The sequence below is a fragment of the Musa acuminata genome, chromosome BXJ1-5, assembly GCF_036884655.1.
Source record: "Musa acuminata AAA Group cultivar baxijiao chromosome BXJ1-5, Cavendish_Baxijiao_AAA, whole genome shotgun sequence".
Taxonomy (NCBI): Eukaryota; Viridiplantae; Streptophyta; class Magnoliopsida; order Zingiberales; family Musaceae; genus Musa; species Musa acuminata.
In genome coordinates, this window is record NC_088331.1 from 2,771,525 (window position 1) to 2,791,159 (window position 19,635).

The 19,635-nt window shown below is 33.6% G+C and overlaps 2 protein-coding genes and 1 non-coding gene across 3 annotated transcripts; 2 read left to right on the top strand and 1 right to left on the bottom strand.

The window, feature by feature from the left end:
* The first annotated feature begins 23 nt into the window (after nt 1-23).
* Nucleotides 24-6,256, top strand: LOC135672987 (malate dehydrogenase-like). Its single transcript, XM_065181609.1, has 7 exons — nt 24-166; nt 2,231-2,389; nt 2,476-2,651; nt 2,773-3,050; nt 3,155-3,290; nt 3,371-3,482; nt 5,913-6,256. The coding sequence occupies exons 1-7, from the start codon at nt 124-126 to the stop codon at nt 6,005-6,007; spliced, it is 999 nt and encodes a 332-aa protein (XP_065037681.1). The 5' UTR covers nt 24-123; the 3' UTR covers nt 6,008-6,256.
* Nucleotides 6,257-8,230: 1,974 nt separating this feature from the next.
* Nucleotides 8,231-9,887, bottom strand: LOC103983871 (transcription factor MYB4-like). The gene is made up of 3 exons (XM_009401195.3): nt 9,665-9,887; nt 9,432-9,561; nt 8,231-9,108 (listed from the first exon to the last, which is right to left on the bottom strand). Exons 1-3 carry the CDS (start codon nt 9,795-9,797, stop codon nt 8,580-8,582), a joined length of 792 nt encoding a protein of 263 aa, XP_009399470.2. The 5' UTR covers nt 9,798-9,887; the 3' UTR covers nt 8,231-8,579.
* A 2,576-nt stretch (nt 9,888-12,463) lies between these two features.
* On the top strand, nt 12,464-12,547 carry TRNAY-GUA (transfer RNA tyrosine (anticodon GUA)). The gene is given in 2 exon segments: nt 12,464-12,500; nt 12,512-12,547. It is a non-coding gene; the product is annotated as a tRNA-Tyr (tRNA).
* Nucleotides 12,548-19,635: the final 7,088 nt, after the last annotated feature.

Genomic DNA, 19,635 nt, shown 5'->3' on the forward strand with positions numbered 1-19,635 from the left:
TCTCCTCTATAAATATCCCATCGTCGCCCCTTCGCTACTCGTCGAGGTCGAGCCTCATATCGCTTCCTCCCTACCGCTCTGCAATAACCTTTCTTGCTTTCTACGCCTTTTATCGTCGTCGAGATGGCGAAGGATCCGGTTCGAGTTCTTGTCACTGGCGCTGCAGGTGTCGATCTAATGATCTGTTCTGTTTCATGTCTAGTGTTTCTTGGATTCATTCGTCACAGATCTCAGGTCGGATCTGATTTCGTATGTCGGATCTGAACCTACGTAGCATCTGCAGCTACGATCTTCGTTGGGTTTCTGAATCACTTGACGATATTGTGAAATGGGCTCGTTTCGCGCCTTCGGTCTAAATTGGTGCTTTCGGTTTACTGATTTGGAACAGAGACGGGGTTTTATATCGATCATTTGCTCTTTATTTATTGAAGAATCTCAAGTTCTATTTGTTATATTGATCGTTTTGCTTTATGATTTGTTGTTTTACGATGTGCTGAATCGATCTGGGTTGGCATGCTATGTAGGTGTTTAAAGATGCTTTGGGAGTTCTTTTACTCTTCTGTTATTTGTTGTTTCTTCATCTTTTGTTTATTTCTTTTTCGTTGGGACTGGCGTTGATCTTAGTCGATCCGGAAAGCTTGTCCATTTTTAGTGGTATTTTGATTTAGAAAGTCTTGTTTAGCACATCTGGAAAGAAGATCATGTTTGGTTCTACCCTTTGTCCTGAATGATAACGCTTTACCTTCCATTAAGAAAGGGATCACTTGTCTATTTCTTTACAAATATGTGGTTATATATCTTTATGAATTCATGACACTCTAGATATTTCATCAAGTCCTTGTTTATATAAAGATATCTTTTGGTTTATTTAGTAAGATAAAATTCCTATGATGGTTCTTCAAAAGCTGGCAAAGGTTGTTTAGATAGATTTTCACTTCAAAGTTGGTCATTTGAATGAGAGATTTTTTTTTCCTTCCCAAGCTAAGCTTTTGTATAATGTGATGTTAATTATTATAGTATTTTCTTGGTGACACCTTTATGATGTGTTAATCTTTAATTTTTTTTTCTGTTACATCTGGAATTTAGTTATAGGCGTGAAGAGCTCACTTGAGTTTCAAATCCTTAAATTCTTCTTTACCATGTGTAGTAATCACTGCTTTCCTTGTATTTTTGTATATATTACACTTGATTGTATTCATGTATATAACCTGCATGTGGTCTCAGATTTAGCGGAAACCATGAAAAATTGAGAAAACTAAATGGTCCATGTAGAACATTTCTGTTGTTCACAAGATATGGTTTGAAAGAATCATCATGCAGTAGTCTATTTTTTGTTTTACCTTTTCAAATTCACTATTATGAGACATCGCAACTGATGCTTCAACATTCTCTTGAAGGCATGTGCGTTCTTCATGTTATTGAGGCTTTTATTTTTGTCCACCTTTTTCTTTGTCAAAAACGTAACTGAAAATAAAGATTAGGATATGACTTGGTGGTTTATACGCACTAGTGTGATTTTTTTAAAAAATCATTATCACTTTTGCAATATGAGAGACATCTTGGAGCTTTTATTGTGCTATAAACAGATGTCTGACATGATTATTTAACTTTGGTTTGTTGTACTTTTTAATTGATTAAGATGGAATGAGTAGTAACTTCAAAGACATTTCCATGATTAAAGTTCTTAAACCTTGTTGAATACATTGTTAATGGAGCTTTCTTCATTCCCATGAGTTTTGTGTTTCCCTGTTGTGTATGCTCTTATCATTTATGTATAATTGGATAGTAATATTTATGTATTTTTCATTATTTTGGTTATGATTCTGTGTCTTTTATTAATTTCTTAGATATATATTATGTGATTCTTCAAAACTAATCCATGGCATCTTTTGATTCTCTACATTGCATACAATTTGGTGTTATATTGGAATAACGATAATCTAATCATAGTAAATCAAGCTTTTGTGAACTGCATAAGAAACATCATGGAAACATTAAAAAATCAGTAGTGCATTATATTTATTGCTTATGGAGTACTCTTTGGTAAATTATTGTACTTACCACACAAATAATTTAAAGATATTCTGTAATTCCATGGAACTTTAGTCACAAGGCAAAGCAGTCAAAACATGTTGGTCTTAGATACCTTTTTTTCTATGAAATTGGTCTTTTAATATTTTCTTGTTATCTTCAGCAACTATAAAATGTTTGTCATAATTCATATTTGCAGGACAAATTGGTTATGCACTTGTACCAATGATTGCTAGGGGAGTGATGCTTGGCCCAGACCAGCCTGTTATCTTGCACATGCTTGACATTCCACCTGCTGCAGAAGCACTCAATGGAGTCAAGATGGAGCTGGTTGATGCAGCATTTCCTCTTCTTAAGGGTATTTTTTTCCTCATGTACATAATTCCACTGTCTGTTCTTATTCTTTAGTTTTTCAAATCAACTGCTCTTACAATTATAAATTAGGTGTCGTGGCCACAACTGATGCTGTGGAGGCTTGCACTGGAGTCAATGTAGCTGTTATGGTTGGTGGTTTTCCACGGAAAGAAGGAATGGAGAGAAAGGATGTGATGTCAAAGAATGTTTCCATATACAAGTCTCAAGCTTCTGCCTTAGAAGCACATGCTGCTCCAAATTGCAAAGTATGATTTGGAATATTGGATGCAAAGTTTTATGTTTATACGATTCAATTAGAAATGCTTCAGATTTATATGTTCTTATTTTCTTTAACTGTATATGAATCATTTTTCTGATTCCTTGCAGGTGCTGGTTGTCGCTAATCCTGCTAACACTAATGCTCTTATACTGAAAGAGTTTGCTCCATCCATCCCTGCAAAAAACATAACTTGTTTGACAAGGTTGGATCACAACAGGGCACTAGGTCAGATTTCTGAGCGATTAAACATTCAAGTTAGTGATGTCAAGAATGTCATCATCTGGGGAAATCATTCTTCTACTCAGTATCCTGATGTAAGTCATGCAACCATTAAAACTCCAAGTGGACAAAAGCCTGTTCGTGAGCTTGTTTCTGATGATGACTGGTAGGTTGACATTTGAAAATTTACTTTTGCACTCATTGGATTTCAGATCCTCTTAAGACTTTCTAATTAGACCAGTTTATTATTGCTATATCTTACTTTTACAGGCTCAAGGGAGAATTTATCAAGACTGTTCAACAACGTGGTGCTGCAATAATCAAAGCAAGAAAGCTTTCTAGTGCTTTATCTGCTGCCAGTGCTGCTTGTGATCACATACGTGATTGGGTTCTTGGTACCCCTGAGGTTACTTTTCATATCTCTTCTTTTTAAACTTCATATGCTTCTTGGCTAAATGTATCAAGTCTTTCTCTCCTTTGTGGCAGGGAACTTGGGTTTCCATGGGTGTCTACTCGGATGGTTCATATAATGTACCAGCTGGGCTGATTTACTCTTTTCCAGTCACATGCCGTGCTGCCGAGTGGACCATTGTCCAAGGTGCATAAAATGTGACATTTTATACAACAATTTATACTTGAATGCATAACTGACTGGTCGAAAATAGTAATGCTTTCATGATTTTTGGTGAGAAGATGGCCCATAAATTGAACAGAGCATTGCAAGAATCATTTAAATTAATATTCAGGACAAATTATGTTCTATCTTTCTGCTTGCCATTAGAACATCTAATTTGTAGATGGAACAAAATGTCAAAGTTCCTTGGAAATTGTACTTGTGTTGCATTTCTTAGGAGTAGCTCAACATATGTAATTTTTAATGCTGTTTCAGATAACAGTTAAGTACACGGTATTAATCTGGATGTGAATCCTTATAGCAAGCATGGTAGTACTTGTTTTAAAATTATACATGACATACCTCGAATCTGCAATGCTTACCTCAAGAAAGAATCTATGCTTTTCGGTTTCTACTCGTTAATATGTTGCCATAACTAGTACTTGCTGATGATTGGACATGTCCCTGCTCTTTTAGGATTTTGAATGTTAAAATGCTTGAATATCGTCTTTATTTAGTTTTCAAACTAGATGCTTGAATATCCTTGTTATTAGATCAGCCATTATATAATAAAATATTGAAGATTATGATTGGAAAGATGATGAAGGAAAAAGGTAAATAATTTCTGTACTTTTTGTATCCTCTTTTCTTTCATTGGCATAATTTATGAAGGCAAAATTGCATACATATGTATCCTTTTAAAGCTACTGGTTTTCATATTTTTTTTTCCTTTAAATTTAGATTTAATATATATACCCGAAAATTCTAAAAGCTTACATATCCATCCTTGTGGTTAATCATACTTACCATCATTTAAATATTAGTTTAAATCTAATTGGCATTTGTACATTGTAAAACAAATTTTGCTGGTAAAAGTATTTGGTTTAGTTAGATATAAATTTTTGGGGATATTTAAGACCACAAATCATCTTAATGTTGACCTTATTAGATGTGGCTAATATGAGTGGTCTATATTGATGTTAATGGGAGGGTTATTTGTGGAGGTTTAGTCACATGCTATACTAAAATAAAGGTTACATATTTATTTTAAATTTTATAAGGATATACATGTCGAAGCCTGTGATATAAATAGGACTCTAGTTTGAAACTTTAATGATTCAATAAGTCAATGATAATTTCTTAATAGTATATTGAGTATATTTATTGCTAGATCTCATGCTTTCCTTCTATTGCAAGATTTCTCTGGGCTTCTAATTACTTCTCAAATCTTTTTCTTGGACACCTTAGAATCTCTGTTCACTGCCATATGCCATCATAGAATTACTTAATAGTGAAGGCCAACCACTAGACTATTCAACCAGGGTTAGTTCCCATATTTCAAGCAGATGTTTGTTTATACTGGTACCCATCAGCTAAACCTGAAGTCCTATAAAACTCCATAGGCATAGATCTGCAAATTCTCTGAAATTGATGGTTGCTAAACACTTAGTCATCGTGTGTTTTTCAGAGACAGTAATCAGTAGTAATCAGACTACAATTGAGTTCCTTTTGTTACTTCTGGTTGGACTTCTACATTCACTGACATAGCCACTCCCCTTAACCAACTAAATATATGGCCACAGGATTCATTGTCTAACCCACAAAAAGGGCAGCCAGAATCAGTAAGAATGAACAACTGAAGGTATTCCCTCAAGGGAGGTCTGTTGAGAGCAAGTTTCTAAAGAATATGCTAATCTTATGTGCTGGAAATTTCCACATGGCCATTTGATTAAACTCCTGAAAAAAATGGTGGTACCTTTGCCTCAAGATATTATAGCGACTTTATCAGATGCTCTTCCATGGTTATCAAGGACTTAAGCCCATCTGTTCTTAATATTCCCAGCCAAAATTGAATCAAAATAATACGTCAACTCAGATTGCAGCGATGCATATTTTAATATTCCTTTAAAATAGGTTGGACTGAAGACCTGACACCATGATAGTTGCTTGGCATGCTATACCATTTTATGAACATAATGAGAATACATAACATCATCTTTCATCAATTAGAACTTGCTTTTTCAATTAGAAGACCTTGAAGTTGTGTTTCCAAATTATCCAAAGATCATACTGCACAGGTTCTTATATGAAAAGATGAAGTAACTTGAAAAGAGAGTGCTGGTAGCAAAGAACCTTCAAATTGTGGCCATTTTTATGAGTTGTCTATTTTTGTTTTTTATTTTATCGTGTTAGAGCCTTCTTCGCAAATCAAACAGTGAATATATTGTTGATCGGGTATCTCTGTGGATGACCTTGTTCTTAAATTATTAACATTACAAACTATTGTTGGAGAGTTGGCACTGGATTATTTGTTGCTGCAGCAATTACAAAATTCTTTTGATATTCTGGAGTATTTGCTGTTATAATAAAACATAAAATGGAAGAAAATAATTGATTGGCTTCCAATTTTGTCAGGACTTTCTGTTGATGAATTCTCAAGGAAGAAAATGGATGCAACAGCCAAGGAATTAACGGAGGAGAAGGCTCTTGCGTATTCATGCCTGTCTTGAGCTTCTCCTCGAGTTACTAGTGGGTTTCTATTTTGCCACCTTTTCAAACTGCATGGAGATCGAGATTTGAATAAACTTGCTAGTTAATTTTTTTTACTGAATTTTTGCTGTAAAACTCTATCTTCGAATAACTTAGATGTGATGCACAATGTTCGTCTTGTTTTCATCACAAGGCATGAAGCTGATATTATCTAATCTTGAACATTTTCTGAGGAATGCTATATAAAATGTGTTAGTTACTTCACTAAATTGTACAATGGTTTTTCATTGATTTGTTTAATTTATGATTTTAGTATCTCCTTTACATTAATTTATGATGTAATTCCGAATGAAATTGCCTAGTGCCATGACAGTAGATTTTGAAGACCTGTGTAGTCTGACAATTATTTATGCATATGCTTTGTGTTTTATATATATATATATATAGAATTTTGAATCCAATTCTGATTTGTCATCTCCTGTTTTCTTGGATGTTCTTTCTTAAACTAATGTTCAAAGACACTCTGGACAGGCCATCATTATCTTTGTTCCCCCCCCCCCCCCCCCCCCCCTAAGAAATTTGCCTTTGTGAAGTTGCTACAGGATAAATCCAAACCATAGGCGCACCTTAACAAGACAAATTTAGGCTGGTTAATTGTATCCACGAGGTGATAGATTAGATTGGCTTTAGACTTTATATCCTATTCTATGTATAGATTTTCTACATGTCAATAATGTATGCTTGGTCGTAAGAGCCATGTCAATATAGATATGTTTAAATATAGGAAGCAGCATATTTTGTTGTCTTGTTTATGACATCGAGTCACGGCCAGCAGAGAAAATTACTAAACCAATTCATCATGTCTCTTTCATTCCAAACAATACATTTGGATTGTTGCAGAACATTTCCAACCATGAAATTGGTGCCTTGCATTTGGATTTCAAACCACATTAGGAACGAGTCTCTTGGTCGGTGCTAGCAAAAACTCAACGTCTTCTTACTCAGGTCAACCCTGTCTGGCGTTGAACAGTAACACCATTATATTTTTCACCATAAGGAGTCCTTTTTGTTTTTTCTCCCCCACCCTTGGGACGCATAGTGCAGTGTGGACTTCAAGATGGGTATCTTTGACTCGCTTCGTTCTTCCAATTAAAGTTGATCGAATCCGGTTTAACTGGGTTGGATCTATTTAGTGCACAAATTGGTCTGGTTTCGAAATCCCCTTCTTTGGTTAGAGGGTAATATAATGCACACCAAACAAAAACCATTATGAAAGAAACACAATGTGGAAACAAAGACCATGAGATATCATCATGTTAGATCCATTGTTCAACGACAATGAGTGTATAGAGGTCTACAATGTACGAAATCTCCAAACATCCTTGTGGAAGACAAGAAACATTTTTTATGTGATGGAAGACTCATTGCACAACTCTTCTAAACGAAATTGTTTGCTTTTTTAGATTTCTCTTTTCTTAAATATCTTTTCTCACAGGGTTGAGTTTAATAATATTCGTCCAATTTGTCTTTCCTGTGCCGTCCAAACCCATACAATACAATAAACCCAACAACTATGATTAAAAAAAAAAAAAAAAAAGGATGACCAGGCACATTAGATGGTTACATCTAAATATGTTATTAATTGTGGACATACAAATGATATACAGGTATTTGCCATTAATTAGAAGCCTTCACATGGTAGCCCCACCCATCCATCCATATGTGAAAAATGATATTCGAAAGGAATTAGGAATGGACTAATATTATTATGATCTCAATCAGGGTTAAAATCATTTCTCTTATTCAAATATATTATATCATGTTGGCACTTTTTATTCGAGGAAAGCCTAATTGGGCCAAGATAAATCATCATATTTAAAGGTCTCATGACTTGTTAAAACCTTCACAAAACCACCAAACTCTACTTCTTCTTCTTCTCTTATCAGCTCCTCTAGATGCAGTTGGCATACACCCAAGTTCGACAAACATACAAACACTGTGCACATAAATTATCGATTGATACGGAAGTCCAGAAGTTGCCAAAGTTCATTAATAGAGAGTGATTATTGCAAAGACGAACTTGATTGATTGTGATGTGCTTAGAATGAGTCAATCTTTAGAGTTAGTGTCAGCTGTTTGCCTGCCAAAGTTGCCGAGCCTTGTCAATAGCCTGCTTGATTGGGTCTTTCATGACTCGATGCAGTAGTGCTCAATAGCATATAACTTGGAACATTCAAAACTACTAGGAATGAAGGAGTTGATCTCCTTTGATATCTCACATAAACCATGTGTTCATGCAATGAAAACAAACTACAAGGAAATATGTGAACTACAAGTTGTTGCCTTTGACAGCACGTAAGAGGCCACACTTTCAGGTTTTTTCCTCTCTTTACATACAAGGAAAGTATGTATATTCTCTGCCTTGGCCTTCTTCTTCCACCTTCCCGTTGAGAAGAAGAGTGCATGTCTATCTCTCGAAGACCACCACCCACCATTAATGAAGCTTTGATGATCCAGTGGTTCAATCTTCTATAAGTCAATTCACCACCGCCAAAATGTCCTATAAAAAAATCCGAAGAATGTCATGTTCTCCTACAATTGCGTCAGTTCCTGCAGATCTCCAGCTCCCATGAAGACGTTCAGCCAAAAGTCCGTGTCATCCATGTCGGATGAGGTGAACAGGTCGAACCGGTCGTTGGTTGGAGGAGGAGGAGTAGTAGTAGGAATTGTTAGTGTAGCAGGCTCATCCGTCGACAAAGTCTCCAGCCAAAAGCCCTCATCAATCTCTTGGAGTTCCTGAGAAGAACATCCTTCCTCCTTGACGTTACTGATCCCTCCTGATGCCCCCGACCAATCAGTGGCAAAGGAGTACAAGTCGCTGTATGATTGCTCCGGTGACATCGACGCAAGCCTTGCGCCTCTGTGATCTGCTTCCAGCTGCGTGGACAATGGCTGGGACAGTACCGTCCTGTCAGTCCTGGAACAACCGGTCGTCTTCCTCTTCGACGATCCGGAGGAAGACATGTTGGGGCCGACGAAGCGCTTCTTCAGGTGGGTGTGCCACACGTTCTTGATCTCGTTATCCGTTCTTCCAGGTAGTTTGGCAGCGATGGCAGACCACCTACCGACAAGAGGAACAGTACCGCGTGTGAGAGACTCGCCAGTCGAAATCACGTAATTGATGGCAGGAAGAAAGATTTCGCGTGTGCACGGTGATAAAATGTGGGACAAGGTATGATTTGTAGCTTCTGCGTGTGGTCCACAGGAGGCAGCCCAAGAGGTCGGTCTCTTGGAACTTTCCCTTCCCATCCTCGAGAGCAGAGGAAAATAAGCATGAAGTACACTTGCTTTCCTCTTCGTTACTCTCACATGCAAAATCTTGCTTTGATCTCAGAATGCATGATTCGCTGAAAGCGATCCAAATCCAGTAGCTGGAGCTGTTACCTGTTGCCGAGCATCCCATGCAATCCGATGATCGTCTCCTGTTCTTCCCTGGTGAAGTTCCCGCGTTTGATGTCGGGTCGCAGGTAGTTCACCCACCGGAGTCTGCAACTCTTCCCACACCTCAGGAGACCTGCATAGCAACGAACTGAGATTAGATCGAAGACCCGATTTCGATGATTTCTTTTCCGGAGAGAGAAAGAACCCTAGCCAAGGGAGGAGCAGTCTGTACTCACCGGCTTGTTTCGGCAAGGCTCGCCAGTTGGCATGGCCATATCTGTGGACGTAATCCACTAAAACCTGGTCCTCCTCCGGTGTCCATGGCCCCTTCTTCAGACCCATCTTCTCGCAGCAAGGAGCCCTCACCATGATGCGAATGGATTCACTACTTCCTTTTGCCCTCCCAGTCTCTCTCGCTGTGTCACTTGTTCAAGAGGCTTCGCAGGACAGAATGAGCCCTCCCACCACCGCGTGAGCCAGTTTTATATGGGCACCAAATTGCCAACGTGAACGAACGAATCCGTGGTGATGTGGCTTCCGCACCTTCCGTGAAACAATCTCACAGCGAGCAGCACCCTCTCGTATAACACAAAAAGGCATCGCTTTCTTGTCATTACCCCGTCTTGGAGTTGACTAAGTCAGATGGCTAAACCGCAGCTAAAAGTCCAGACACGTTCAGCCTGCCGAGCTTGTGACCGGGCTACTCGCCGGTAGATAGTCATATATGACGCAAAAAAGAAAGACCTTTTGAGAAAGCCGAGTGAATGAATGACTGTTGAATGAACGTAGCTGATTTGTCGCTTTCTCAATCCGAACCCACACTTGAAAGCAATCAAACGTCACCGGTCGAAATGCGACAAAGCCATCACGTAGTCCCAAAGAAGACAATGTGAATGGATCGCACGGCGGATAAAAAGTAAAAAGTCATTTTCCGGCCACGCATTCGGTCCACATTCTGAACAGTAACTACGGCGCCACAGGCGACGTGAACATTGGAAGGTTGACTGACATCGTGATGATCATGGATCGGAGAGTCGTGCTTCTGCCACGTGTTCATGGTCAACGAAAACGTGGGGGAGCGGGGTGATCACGTTCACGTCTGAATGGGTGGGAAGCATGTGGTGGGGTCAAGTCAATATTCACATCAGTCAGTGCGTTCACACACACTCTCTGTCTCTCTCTCTGAAATGTAAACCTCGTCAAACATACAAAACCATTGTAGTCAAACGCATGTGAAGATTTTAGGTCAATAAGAAAGACTTAGTTCATTGGTGGAATCCATTGGATTAATAGCATGTTTTTATTACAAAAAATATATATATAATCTCAAAAAAAAAGTTTAAGTTTAACATGTAGTTATATATATAATACTTGAATTAATAACCGCTTTAAAAGCTATTGGGAAGTTAGTTAGTATGGATTGTCAAATAAATAGTGAATATATATATATATAAAAGAAATTATAATATGAAATATCATAAGGTTAAAAATCCACATATAAATTATTAGAGGTTGCTGAGATAAGTGGGTGCGTCATGTTTGACATCATCGACATAAAGATTGGATTGGTATGATGAGAGAGATTTGGCATGATCATTGCAAGTCAATAAATGGATGCCGGAGCTTTCCCGCATGAAGATTTATGGTGGGAAAGAATTGGGTTAATGTGTGGGCTGCTCATATCGGTGCTGCTGCACTTAGATTTGTGACCACCAACATCAAGATCTTGTCGTGCTACAGAATCCCATGTACTCGTGCTTTTTCCCATACTCGAATCATTCGGTGCTCTGCCACACATTTAATTAGGTTTTCCGCATTCGAGACACGTTCCGCACGTGAGTCATACTTCTCGTTTCTGAGTTGCCATCTTACTAGAAAATTAAGACCAATCCCATTAATAATAGCCTCGTCATCTTCTTTTTTTATTTATTTATTTTTAATTAGGTACTTTCATAAGGCCACAAACAATATTTGAGATCATACGGTTTAGTCGAAAAGAAAATCAAGAATTAAACTCTGATCAATTTGATATCATAATACATGATACCGATTAATTTCAATGGTATATGATATATTGATGATATATACTAATGATGAAATATATGACAATGGAGAAAGATAAAAGTATAAGGAAAAAAAAATATAGTGAAGAAAGATTGGAAACATACCTGACGTGATGTATATTGATGAATACAACTCGGCGTAAGTCTTAAATATATTAAATTATTATTATTTATTTTATTGATTGAATTTAATGATAAGAGATATGATTAGTCTATTTCTCAATTTATGTTTAAATCGGAATGTATAATATATTTTATATCGAGGTAAAAGAAGGGTGTCCATTGTAATATACTATAGAAATCAATCAATCCTAATACTAATCATATTGATAATAGACTTTTAATATGACATGATGTTTGGATAGTCAAAAATAGACGTTTATCGGGATGGCCCAATCATTCAAACTATTCTTAGTCGTCTTCAAGTGTCAATTAGATTCTTTGAAAAATTTTGATCTAACATTTCAATGGAGTCCAATGATTAGTTGATGACTAATTTGGTTGTATTGTAGGAATCCACATGCTAGATTAGCATAAATACCAAACAGAAGTCACATAAGTAAATATAAATATATATATATATATAATATACATTATCATAATTGTTTATTATATTACTCGATGATGAGCTAAATGTCCCAACCAATTGTGATCTCAACTAATCATATTAGTCAAACAAACATGAAGCCAAAGCATGCCTCATTGACCCATTATACTATTCGCTTACGAACATTGTATTATTATATGTCACATGGTTCAAATGGTATTAGAGCACATGAGTAAGTCAAAGGAGGCCCAATAATGATGATAACAATAATAAAAAATAATGATGTTTGATTCAATAATAACATCATAATGATGTATATATATATATATATTATGATATTTACCAAGTGGAATAATCATGTGTTATATATTTTATATATTATTAATTATATATTTAAAATAAAAGCGCCGAATATAATAACAATACCGACCTTAGCTCAGATGGTAGAGCGGAGGACTGTAGTCGGTTCAGACATCCTTAGGTCGCTGGTTCGAATCCGGCAGGTCGGAATTTTTTTCTTTTTTGTTTGTTTGGATTATTGTAATTTTAATGTTTATTAATATCCCTATTATTTATTATATTCACCATTTTTTTAACCTTTACAAAGGTGTTTTTAAGAGTATGCATCCAAAGGCTCCTACTATCAATGTGAAGTCTTGGGAGATCAACGATAAATAATTTTTGGATTCTTGAAATCATATTGGTTGGAGTATAAAAAATATTCAAGTACATAAAAAAACTTTGATGTAGAAGAATAAAATATTCTTGAAATCATAGTGGTTGGATTATTATAATTTTAATATTTATTAATATCCCTATTATTTATACTCACCAACTTTATGTACCTTTACGAAGATTATTTTGAAGTGTGCATTAATTTATCTTCCCTTATGCGTCTATTTATCTTCGTATCCATATGATGCATGCATTAATCGAAAGTGTGTGCCTAATAAGTCTTCCATCAATGTAATGTGAGGTCTTGGGAGATCAATGTATGTTTACAAACGAGTTCATCAATAATTTCATATTGGTTGGAGTATAAAAAAAATTCATGTACAACAAAACTTTGACGTCGAGAATTTTTTTTTTAGAATTTATATAAGAGGATACATAAATAATTTTGAAATTCATTTTGTCTCGGAGGACTTGATTTTTCTTAATGGATGCATGTGAAAAGTTCTGAATAATATAAATATTATTATTATTTGGATTAATCTTTTGACATCAACAACTTCATTTTGTTTTTCTTGGTAGAAGCCACTTGGAGCTTTGGTTTGAGTTAATTCAAGAAAAAAAGTTAGTTATTCTTTATATATTATTATTCTTATAAAATAAAAGATTTGATTTTTTCGAAGAATGTGTGTGTATATATATATATATATATATATATCATATGATATGATACTAAATAGTTTATACTCTTAGTTTTACTTTAATTTACATATTCCAATTTGTGTATATATTTAGCATTTCTGTGAGAGAACCAAATATGTGATTTCACATTTGGTCAAGATTTAGATAGGAGCCTTCAATTGAGATGCATACTGAAGGAAGCTTAAATTAAAGTATGTGATTAATCACTCCATTACATTGTTAACTTTATCTTAATCATATTAGTACCTTCTATTGAGATAGTAGTAGAACAAAGATTATGATAGACTTGCCTGACTAATGCATAGAGTTTTGTACTTGAAAGAGCATATTGTAGTTAGGTTAGCTATAAGTAAATTGTACGACCTCATAAGGGATTATTGAGTGAGATTTTGGCAGTCAAACTAAATTTGAAGGCATGGAAACAAGTATCTGATTCATTGAAACAAGAGATGGTGGAAGATGTGGATCTATTTATTACTATGAAGCAAGAAGATAAGAAGAGTTAGCTAAGGGTGATATTTTTATAACTATTCATGGAAAAAAAATAGGATAAAACAAAAAAAAAACAATTATATCTCACTTCAAATTTTCATTATGGATGTGTTTTACTTACTCCTAATTTTTCATTAAATAAGACAGTAAGCACTAGTAATATTATGAACTCTTATTAAGCAATATTGCATTGAGTGAAGATATTGATTCTCAAGTATTTGGACCAGATAAAAGATATGTATGAACTTAAAGGCATAGAACTATGTCTTGGTATTTTGCAACATCCATATGTCATGATTTAATTTCTATGAATAGATATTCTGAGAATGAGAAAGACAGAAATATTCAACAATTAAAAGAGAAATTGAGAAGAATACTCAAAATATGGGATCCTAGGATTAGAATATTAGATGACCCAATTAGTTTTTTAGATTTAGATTTTGAAAATTACACAACTATGATTTTAAAAGATTAAGAATATTTTATTGAGCTAAATATGATTATTTTTTAATAATAAATTAATTAATTAAAAATGTTACTAAGAGGGAATCTTATTAAATGACTTAAACTGACATTATTGAGTAAAAGGTTAAATTTTAGTTTTTTTTTTAATTGTAATATGTCTTGTAATGCTTTTTCATAGGAACTCTCATAAATTTTACATTTTGAATATAATTTTACCATTCATATTTTGAAAAGTAGATAAGTGTTGTTAATTTAATTATAGAATGTATTATTTTTAAGATATATTTATAATAAAAAATAAATATCAATGACTTAGTTATTCATGAAGATGCATATATTAGATTTATATCTAATATTTTTCAAACTAATAATAATATTTTGGTAATATGACTAGAAATATTATATGATGATCATGTTCACTATGAAAAATTTAAAATTTTATTTTATTTAAAATAAAGTAAATTAAGTTTATTGCATGAATCTTATAACATTTCTTATTTTGACCATATCTTCATGTGGACCCAAAATTCATTCATATAATTTTGTTATAAATTTAAAGTAAATTATATATGAATGAAATTTGACATAATTTCTATTAAGTTTAACATATTACTTTTATTATCCTTTATTCTGGAATATTATTTTGTCTATAATTATGAATATGATAAATTTAATTAAAAAATTATAAGAATATATTTATAACTTATTGTGTAGTTTCTTTATGATCAATAATTGATTATCTTTTTCACTTTTGTTTTATATTGTTATGAATGTTTATGGTTAATATGTCTAGTTTTACTAATCGAAGATGTATCAATTATCCTCTAGATGTAAAAGTTTTGACAAATTTGAAGTATAAAAAAAATTATAAGATCTTTTAAAAATATATAAACTAAGAAGTATTTATTGAATCTCGGATTTTGATGATTAAAACAATTGATTTATGATCTAATTTATGTGTTGAGAAAAGTGATACAAGATTAACTACGATCATGAAAAGGTAAAATAATTAGAGAATCGAACATTGGGTCGAAGTCAAAGATGGGGCATCGAGTCGGAAGAATCGGACAATGCGTCGAGAATGGATGGATCAGCCGTTACATCGAAGGTTTGGACGATGCGCCGAAAGCTCACTAGGAGTTCATCGGGAGTTCGTTGGAAGTTCATCGGAAGTTCGGAAGAACATTACTAGTATTATAATTGTTTTAGCCTTAATTATCATATTTAGGTGTCAGTTTGAGTTACTTTAGGGAGTAATCCTACTAACTCAATTATCATAATTATCATATTTATAGAGGAATGCATTCATATTATTTTTAATAAGCTTCTCGAATTAAAAAAATAATTTTGATGCTTTAAATTTGAATAAAAACTCTCTTCCCACAAGTAAATTAGATGCATCTTCTTCTAATGAATCCTTATATAAGAAATGGAAGTATATAGATGCTCATCATAGAGCTAATCATTGGAAATACATCAAGAAGTATTGAAACTCATTCTTTTTTAAAAAAAAATTTGTGCAAATGAGACATTCTTGTCTTAAATTGAACCAGAATGCATTGATGAAACCCTAAAAGATGATTCATGAGTTATTGCAATGCAAGATGAGTTAAATCAATTTAAGAGAAATGAGATATGAAAGCTTATTCCTAGACCTAGCGACTATTCAGTAATTGGTACTAAATGAGTTTTCAGAAACAAGCAAGATGAACTTGGTATTATGATTAGAAACAAGGTTAGATTAGTGGTCAAAAGTTTCAACTAAAAAGAAGGTATCGATTATGAAAAAAATTAACTCTTGTGGCTTGACTTGAAACTATAAGGATTCTCCTTGCCTATGCATATTGTAACAATTTTAAGTTATTTCAAATTGATGTCAAAAGTACTTTTGTAAATGATTTTATTTATAAATAAGTTTACGTTGAACAACTACCTAAATTTGAAAATGCTCTATTTCCTAATCATATTTTTAAGTTATCTAAGACTATCTATGTGTTAAAACAAGCTCCTAGGGCTTGGTATGAGAGGCTTAGTTCTTTTCTTATTCAAAATAATTTTATGAAAGACAAGGTCGATACTACATTGTTTATTAAATATTTTAAAAATAATTTTTTTTTATTCATATTTATGTTGATTATATCATTTTTGGATCTTCAAATGAATCTTTATATGAATCTTTTGTCAATAATACGTCGAAATGAGTTTAATGAGGGAATTAACCTTTTTTTTAGATTTATAAATTAAATAACTTAATAATATAATTTTTGTTAGTCAAACTAAATATGCATTAGATCTATTAAAATGATTTAATATGGATAGTGCTAAGGATTTAATATAGCAATGAGCATTTCTATAAAATTAGATATGGATATTAATGGATAAATGTTTTGATCAAAAGACTTATAGGGGTATGATAGGTAGTTTACTATATCTCACAGCAACTAGACTTGATCTTATATTTAGTGTTAGACTATGTGCTAGATTTTAATCTAATTCCAAGCAATCTTACCTAAAAACTATTAAAAAGATTTTTAGATATCTAATCTAGGATTATGGTATCTAAAAATTTAAAATCTTGAATTGATTGCTTATGCCAATGTTGATTTTACTAGATGTAGAATAGATAGAAAAAGCACATTTGGAATATGTCAACTCTTAGGTTATTCACTTGTTTCTTGGTCTTCCAAGAAATAAAATTCAGTTATATTATCTACAACTAAGGTTGAATATATAGTAGCAGGTGCATATTGTGCACAAATTATTTGGATGAAAAACACTTTAGAAGATTATGGACTATATTTAAAAAATATTCTTATAAAATATAATAATACTAGTGCAATATGTTTAATAGAAAATCTCATTCAACACTCTAGAACTAAATATATTGATATTATGCATCATTTTATTAGAGATCATATTAATAACCATGATTTATCTTTAGAATTTATTGATGCAAAACATCAATTTAGCTAATATTTTTATAAAATAATTGAATAAAGAATAATTTGATTTTATTAGAAGAGAATTAGAATAATGCATGAGTTCCTCTTATACATCTTTTGGATTTCTCGATTTTTATAACTTCAGTTTTCTTTTGAAATCAAGATCGTTTCCTATCATTCCTTCTTCTTGCAATGTACAAAAGAAGAGATTTGATTCATGGACTCTTGGTATACTTGATCTTTTATGTGATAATTATTTCCTATGAATCCTTCCTCTTTCTATTTACGAAAGTAGAAATTTTATTCATGGAATTTTGGTATACTTGATATTTTATGTGATAATTATTTCCTATGAATCATTCCTCTTTCTATTTTTGAAAGTAGAACTTTGATTCGTGGACTTTCAAAATTTATGACTTGATTCTTTTCTTTATGTGATGAATGAAATTTTTTCTTCTTCTTCTTTTTCTTATTTTTTATGACAAAGGGGAGAAAGTAAAAATGCTAACTTGCACATCTCAAAAGAATCAAAAGTACTTGAGCATCTAAAGAGAAGTGCTAACTTGCCATATCAAAAAGCAAAATTTGCTATCTTACACATCTTAAGAACTTAACGGCATATCTCAAAATTTTGCTAGCTTGCATGTTCTAAAGTAATATATAACTTACTCAAATAATACCTTGCATGATCAATTACTTGTTGCACTTTCTCCTTTTTGTTGATGACAAAGGGGAAGAAGCAATAAGTAATGGTGAATGATGAAAAATTTTATTGTTTTGATATCATGTATGTTATGCCTAAAGTAATGTTGACTTATTTTTGGTATCATACGTGACGATGAGTTGTAATGTTTAATGAGGTGATGATGAGGTGTGAATCATCAATTTGTTACACACCCAAAGCCTTTGAACCAGCACCAATTTCACACTCATTAAGGTTAGCAACTAGGTCACATGACAAACCATATGAACATCGATGATGGTGATGCCCTAGATAAACCTCATCGTTGTACTCTAATCTACTGACCAAAGAAATTATCCTCATTGTTGAACTTTAATCCAAGGAACAAACAAAGTATCCTAATCTTTAGAATCTCCTCCACCACAAATATTAGAAGAAGATGGATGTACTTCTTTCCTTAAAACAACATCCAAAATTAGAAAGACAATCAACTTGCCTATGGCCAACACAATCATAAGCCAAACAAATAACACAACCACAAGCGAAAATGAATAAAAGATATATTTTTATTTGTAACGACTTGAAAAAACCCATTAGGCATTTTACCAATCCACACTCCTTGCTTCAATAGGGAAGATAATTATCCTAATTTTTAGAATCTCCTCCACCATAGATATTAGAAGAAGATAGATGTACTTCTTCCCTTCCTGAAGGGGGCTAAAACAACGTCCAAGATTAAAAGGACAATCAACTTGCTTGTGACACAACTACAAGTGTAGCAAATAAAAGATAGATTTTCATGTGGAACAATTTGAAAAAACCCATCAAGTATTTTACCAGTACACAGTACACACACCTTGAATCTATTTCAATACAAAGATACACAAATCTAGCATGTTCAAATTTTAAAGAAAATTTATCAATTTTGATGAATCAAACAACAAGTTGATCGAAAACTAATTGTGATGGAATCAGAATAATTAGTTTGAATATAAATAAATATACATCTCATATAAAATGTTGACAACTCCTATTGCCTATGCTTTGGGTAACCGAAGCATAATAAATGCAGCTGCACTATCTATCATTATAGAACTCATCTTCTAATCTTAGTAAAACCAATCTCCACAATCAGCTTTAAGGTTTTCTACGATCTATGCGAGGACGATAATGAAAATTAATAAGGAAGCTGAGATCATCTCGCGTATAATGCCAAAGATTAGTTGGAGGCATAGGATTCATTTCTAGAACACCACCTCTATCACTTGAAGGCACAGTAAAATTGTTTCCTAGAAGACCACAACTATCACTTGGTGGCACAACTGGATTGTTTCCTGGAACATCATCTCTCGGGTCTTGTTCGAAAAGGCCTGCAGGCCCTTATGGCACTTCATCAGAGAATGAAATCTTCAAGTCCTCGTAAGTAAAAACGTAATCTTCGCCCACAAAATCATAACCATTATCTACCAAATAACTATTCAATGCTAGGTGGTTATCCACTTCTGGGGATTAACATTGTAGAGTGTAGGGAAATCATGATGATATGCTTGTTGCGGGACTGCTTCCGTTGTAGGGATCGACTGTGATGGGTAGACTTGTACTGATGGGTATGTAGGTCGATTGTATGAACTAGTGCATAAAC

What these genes read in the sequence shown, in the direction of transcription:
- LOC103983871 (XM_009401195.3), bottom strand. Translation starts at nt 9,797, where the DNA reads ATGGTGAGGGCTCCTTGCTGCGAGAAGATGGGTCTGAAGAAGGGGCCA. An exon ending in AGCCTTGCCGAAACAAGCCG is followed by an intron (nt 9,562 to 9,664) that starts GTGAGTACAGAC and finishes GTTGCTATGCAG; the next exon opens with GTCTCCTGAGGTGTGGGAAG. An exon ending in CATGGGATGCTCGGCAACAG is followed by an intron (nt 9,109 to 9,431) that starts GTAACAGCTCCA and finishes TCTTGTCGGTAG; the next exon opens with GTGGTCTGCCATCGCTGCCA.
- LOC135672987 (XM_065181609.1), top strand. Translation starts at nt 124, where the DNA reads ATGGCGAAGGATCCGGTTCGAGTTCTTGTCACTGGCGCTGCAG. An exon ending in TCTTGTCACTGGCGCTGCAG is followed by an intron (nt 167 to 2,230) that starts GTGTCGATCTAA and finishes TCATATTTGCAG; the next exon opens with GACAAATTGGTTATGCACTT. An exon ending in CTTGTTTCTGATGATGACTG is followed by an intron (nt 3,051 to 3,154) that starts GTAGGTTGACAT and finishes TTACTTTTACAG; the next exon opens with GCTCAAGGGAGAATTTATCA.